At 54.7% G+C, this 6,099-nt stretch overlaps 1 protein-coding gene across 1 annotated transcript in view; it reads left to right on the top strand.

Annotated features, from left to right (window-relative positions):
- Positions 1-5,733, top strand: part of MUC13 (mucin 13, cell surface associated) — a 6,467-nt gene extending 734 nt beyond the window's left edge. The window contains exons 2-7 of the mRNA XM_018574287.1: positions 260-397; positions 2,733-2,853; positions 3,619-3,656; positions 4,210-4,297; positions 4,632-4,827; positions 5,692-5,733. Of these exons, the coding sequence (XP_018429789.1) occupies positions 260-397; positions 2,733-2,853; positions 3,619-3,656; positions 4,210-4,297; positions 4,632-4,827; positions 5,692-5,733 (623 nt within the window). The remainder of the gene's footprint in view (positions 1-259; positions 398-2,732; positions 2,854-3,618; positions 3,657-4,209; positions 4,298-4,631; positions 4,828-5,691) is intronic.
- Positions 5,734-6,099: the final 366 nt, after the last annotated feature.

The following is a 6,099-nucleotide window of genomic DNA, read 5'->3' as shown; positions in this document are numbered from 1 at the left end:
CCCCGGATCATCCCCCCTGCCCCCCCCTCCCCTATCACCCCCCTGCACTCCTCTCCCGTATCATCCCCCTGCACTCCTCTCCCGTATCATACCCCCTGCACTCCTCTCCCGTATCATACCCCCTGCACTCCTCTCATGGAGCCGTTCTTCCACCACCATTTCTTTGCCTGCTCTGGAACGGGTCCATATTTCTTGTGCTTTATCATGGAGATATTTCGTGCTCTGCATGTGTAGAATGATTTATCTCATCTTCTCCTAGAACGAACAATCTGCACTTCTGGAGCTTTCTGTGATCCTGAAACAACGACATGTGCGGAATACGACAACGGGCAAAGCGCTGCGTGTACCTGTAATGCCGGGCTGTACTCCTCACAGACAACCATCACCACCTGCAGAGGTAAGACGCATGTAGTGATACAAAACCAACACCAGGGGGCACCGCACACGCACTGTCTGGGGATCCTGGACCGTGTTAAAGGGGGCCTGTGATCTCTGTTCATGTGTATTATGTCTGCTGCATTCTGGGAAGGAGAGGAGGAAGATGCGGTGTTGGGATTGGCAGGTGAGGGAATCATTGTGTGAATTTGCTGCATTCTGGTGAATCATGAAATTCATAAATAAGATAATTGTACGTAGACGTGTGAGAGAGATTGTCCTTCTATTAACCCCTTCATGACTGAGCGAGATTTCAGTTTCTGTTCATTAAAGGAGAACTCTGAGGTCAGGGCTTTTCCCCATAGTTCTCCTCAGGGTAACGGGAGGACACAAACTAGCGTCCTCCCGTCACCCTAGGCTCAGTATATAGGGAGCTACAGCTCGCGCTATACTGAGACGCCGCAGCGGATCCCGACAATTGTGCCGGGATCCGCCCAGCTGCGTGAGTGACAGCTGGCTCCTCCTATCTAGAGGCAGAGCCAGCTGTACCCGCCCCCTCCCCCGTCCGTTCCGCCAGTCAGCGCTGGAGGATCGGAGCGGGGAGAGGGGAATCCAGCCCCTCCCCCTATCACGGCAGAGAGCAGTGACAGGATCGAGAGGTGAGCGAACGCCGGTATGTGTTCGCTCACCTACCGATCTACTGAGCCGACCTGTGACAGTCTCATTGTCACTGGTCGGCTAGAACTATGAGGGGAGTGAGAAGCACCCCCTCCCCTCCCCCCATAGTTCTCCTTTAATGACTGGTAACTGCTGAGAGCCCGATATAACTCGTCACGTACTGTCACAATGGGGTTAAAACCGATGCAGCCAATTCCCTCATCTCCGGCGGCAGCGTCACTTCTCGGGCTTCTGGATAAAGTCCGGTGTGGTATCCGTTCTGTTAGAGTTCAGGAGATGTGGCGCCGTTCTGGCCCTATGATAACAATGGCGGCAGAGTACCCGGCCTGAGGTGATGGGGGGTCCTAAAGGGTTCTGGATGTGGGAAGGAAACCAAATGGAGGATCCACTGATAGAAGAGAAGAGAACTTCCCTAGTGTCTGGGAGGGGTCCCATTAGGGGCCTAACTAGAAATCACAGGGCCCCACAGCAACATTTTGTATGGGGCCCTGTGATTTCTAGTTACGCCCACCTGATAACCCAAACAGCCCACCTGAGGGTGACCCTGCAGAGCCCCCCATAGACTCTCTATGGGGGGCTCTGCAGGGGTCTCAGGTGGGCGGTCCAGCCCTCTTACCTGTCTGCCCCGATCCTCTGTCCGCCTCCTTCTCCTCCTCCGTCACTGGGCCCCGCCTCCTCCATCACCGGGCCCCGCCTCCTCCATCGCTGCCGACGACGGGCCCAGCCACCTCCTCCGAAGCTGCTGGTTGTCAACGACTCAGCAGCGGCTGTGAGGAGGAACGTGCAGGTTGTCAGTGATGTGAATAGCGGCGCGTTCCTCCTCACAGCCGCCAGTGACAGCCAGCGGCCTGAGATGCCATAGCGACCCAGGCGGCCCGCACGGCATCAGGGGGATGTCCTGGCTGGGCCCCCCTGTGCCCCGGGCCCTTTAGCGGCCGCCTGGGTCGCTATGGCAATTGTTCCACCACTGGGTCCCATTGCCTCCTGATTCGACTGGGTCTACCTGGTCTGGTCATGGGCTGGGAAGGCAGGGAGCCTGCGGTATTAAGCACCCCCCCTCCCCCCTGGGAGTGGTGCCTTGGGGGTGCCCGTAGAGCTCTATGGGTATGGGACCCCACTGTGTGAAAGGCACTTTGGCCTGGACATCACATGTTTCTTTCTGCACCTATTGGGCTGGCCCTTTTGGCCAAGACCAGGGGGACATTTTCATACCGGGCCGCAAGGCCCAGCCACACTCCAGAACATTGGCACTTATTGATTTTTGTTTGTGCATTCTCCGGTGTATTTGGGTCTTCAGGCTCCTTCCTCTCCGGAATCGGGGGTCTTTCTTCGGGGGTCCCCAAAAACCTAGTACTTGGTGGTCGACTTCGGCTGAACCAGAGGAATGGGTCTGGTTGGCTTCAGTAAGGTGGACAGGAGTTCTCTGCCCCTGTCTGGAGCCTTGTGTGCCCGGTGGGGGGGAGGCCCTATCTCTTCGGGTGATGGACACACCCCTTGCGCACTTGTTTTGGTCAGTGTGGTGTTTAGTATTGGCGCGCCCACCACCGGCTTCAACTAGAAATAAAGTAGCATGTTGTGTGCACCTCCCCCGTAGACGGGAGACGTGTATAATGTAACGCAATGTAACCGTCTGTCACTATGACATCACATGACGCGGTGTCTCCCTTCACGTGTTGCAGAATGTGATTCTACTTGTACGGCAGCGGACGGGCGGCAATGTAAGCAGGACGGAGACGGTAACATCCCCAAGTGTGTCTGTCTACCCGACTACAAAACAACCACGGACGACAAATGTACAAAGTAAGTTGTGACGCATTGTGACCCGCACAGCCGCCCCCAAAATTCCAGCTGAGCACCCCAAACCCGCCAGGATAAGTAGATGGACAATGTGGCTCCGTCCGTAGATCGCACCCCACACAGGAAATCATAGGGGGACATCCAAAGGAAGCCATGACACAGTATCTGGGTTCAGGAGAGAAAAACACCAATTCATCCCCTCTGGGCTCCAACCATCGGGGGAGACAACCGAGACCAACTGTCACTGACCTGAGGAGCAGGGAGACCCGGCACTGCCAACTGACACCTGTAGAGGGAGCAGGATGTCACCTTACTGGTCAGAATGAGGAGACCAGGCCGAGGTCAGCCAACTTCCTGAGATGGGGAAGGGGGCTCCTTTAGGGCCCATTCTGATACGGTTGGGAGCCATCTTCCCGTAGAATGTTCTTGGCGCCAGGTCTTTCCTCAACCTTCCCCAACTGCCCTGGCCTAGGACCAGCTCACAGATAGGTGCATCTTGTGTCCGGGTTTCTGCTGCCATAAAACCCGGACACAGCATTCAAAACCCAGACAGGTGGCAACCCTAATCACAGAATGTGATAACACACGTGCATAGCCAGTTGGTGCATACATGGGCCAATTATCCAAGAGCAGGAGTGTGGGAGGAAACCCGGGCAAGCACAGAGAGAACACGCAAACTCCATGCAGGTAGTGTCCTCTATGCAGGTCGAGACCCCAGTGCTGTCTATATGGTCACTGACTCTGTCCGTTTCTTCCCTTTTCTTACAGATGTGATTTTGGATATTCTGGAGATGAATGCAAAGACAGTGAGTGTCCCTGAGCTATGAAGAGCCGGCGGCCATGAAAGTGGCATCACTTACATTCATTGTGGCTTTACTGGCTCCACCCAACATTACAAATGTCCCATAGCTAAAGAAATAAAGGAAATTACCTCCCCCTTCTCCAGTCCCTCCCCCCAATGTTCTCAGCCACCCCCCTGGCACCTTCTCCAGTCCCCGGTTGGAGGTCCTCAGCTCCCCCTTCTTTAGTTCCTAGTTGGATGTCCTCAGCTCCCCCTTCTCCAGTCCTCGGTTTGAGGTCCTCAGCCCCTCTTCTCCAGTCCTCGGTTTGAGGTCCTCAGCCCCTCTTCTCCAGTCCCTTTCCCTGGAATGTTTGAAGTCCCCACTTCTCCAGTCCCTTCTTCCAGATCATTTGCAGTTCTCTCTTATCTCAGTTCCCCCCTTCTCCAGTCCTTACCGCCTCTGATTTCTAACAGCTTCCCACTTTTACAGTTACTGTAATCTGATTTATTTTCCCCCAATGTATTATATCATCATGTGATCGGTGAATCATGTGATTGGTGAATCTTTCTCTCCACAGACTACCTGCTGATCCTGGTCATAGTCGGGGCCGTTCTCGGGGCCGCTGTGCTCATCCTGCTGGGGGCCGTTATTGGGGTGTCATTGAGGTGCATACTGTTGACAGGGCTACTTGTTTGGTTGCAGGCCGGCTGGCAGGTTGAGGCTGGGGAATTTTTGTGTTTTGTAAGGCCTGTCCTCCTCCCTCCGCCTCTCCACCCAATTATGCTGCACCCCAGCCTGTGGGCTTTCACATTCTCTGACCACAACCAAGTGACCCCCCAAAATAACCTCGGCGCCATTCCTAACTGAAATCCAACGGCGAAACCTCTTGTGTAATATTTATAAAGAGTTCTCCTTCAACCCCTTCCCACCATAAGCGTGTTCTCTGTACGTGTGATGGTGACGCCATTTTATGGGTATTTCTCTCATTGTGCCCTGCAGGTCCAAGAAAGGCAAGAGTGGCGAGCGGGCAGAACTGATTGACGATGACAAGCTGGAGGGAAGCAGAACGGCTCCGGGAACATTGTTTCCAAAAGTCCAGATAAAGATGGATCAGGGCCAAGTGAACCGAGCCTCCAATGTCTATGAGGATGATGAGCAGTACAGCCGCAGCATCCCCCAACGGGATTACGACGAGGTAAGGAGGAGAGGTGAAGGTGCGCCCAGGAGCCGATGTCTTCCACAAGTTCTGGGCCCACCATCGTTCGTCTTATGGACCACCATTCAGGGGTGTATCTACCGTGAGGCATTTGCCTAGGGCGGCACTTTCCAGGGGGGCAGCGTTTTCTGCAAAGAGCCCGACTTACCTTTGGGCATACTGGGCACTGTCCCGGTGGGGCACAGAATCAGGCAGCGGGTGGCTCGGGGCTCTCCATAGCGTGTGATCTGATGGTAGGCCTCCCAGAAGCAGGCTGGGGGACTGCAATGTATCCTGTTGGTACTGATGGCACTTTGTGCTGCAGGAGCAGCACAGGGAAAGGGACCTCGCACAGCCCACCATAGACCTCGCACAGCCCACCATAGACCTCGCACAGCCCACCATAGACCTCGCACAGCCCACCATAGACCTCGCACAGCCCACCATAAAGCATGCACAGTTCTCCTGAGACCACCGGAAACCATGCACAGCTCTCCTCCCCCCCCGTATGATCCCATGTGCGCTGTATCCAGTGACTGACGGGTTGCGCAAAATGTCCTAAACAGGAAGGGGCGGGGCAAATTTGGATTGAGGGGGGTTGCCCCGAGTTAAGTCTTACCTAGGGCAGCACAAAACCAAAATACACCACTGCCGCCATTGTGTATCTCATAGTGGCCACATAGGCTGTAGTGGGTTTGGGAGAAGTCCACCAGAAGGTCACCGGCCCATCTTAGAAGCCCGTTACATAGAATCCATTTGGGGAGAGCGACCTATTGGGGGGGGGGATGGGTTGGGTGTCACGGGAAGATAAATTCTTGTGTCCATGTTATGAAGGAATATTCTGATCTCCTGTTTCCTCTCCAGAACCCGTGGTATGAGATGGACAGGAAGGACAGGAACTACTAGGAGTGTGAGGACAGATGACGCCGGATGGTTTTCTATGTGCACTGAGCTTATTGGCCGGTACAATAAGTCTGAACAGCGGGAATGACATGAAAAGAAACATCGGAACCCCTGAGCCTGCTGTACGGGAAACGTGACCGCGGTCTCTGCGCCTCGGCCTTGGCAAACCACCGCGCGGCGATATTGTGAACACCAAAGTCATACTTCCTGCGAAGAAACTGATTCTTCCTGTAATTTATTTTCATTTGTCCCTTCAAAACGGAAGCCGCCATTGTGCGGGCAAAGCCCATATCTCCGGTTCTCAGTGACTCTGAGGGAGCCTCGCGGGGCAGCAATGCCGCCATTCCCAGGGGGACTGAACCCAATAAA

This window comes from Nanorana parkeri, unplaced genomic scaffold (assembly GCF_000935625.1).
Source record: "Nanorana parkeri isolate BGI_ZX_2015 unplaced genomic scaffold, ASM93562v1 scaffold2859, whole genome shotgun sequence".
NCBI lineage: Eukaryota > Metazoa > Chordata > Amphibia > Anura > Dicroglossidae > Nanorana > Nanorana parkeri.
The sequence above is the reverse complement of the archived record's forward strand: the minus strand, read 5'-3'. Positions and strand labels throughout refer to the sequence as shown.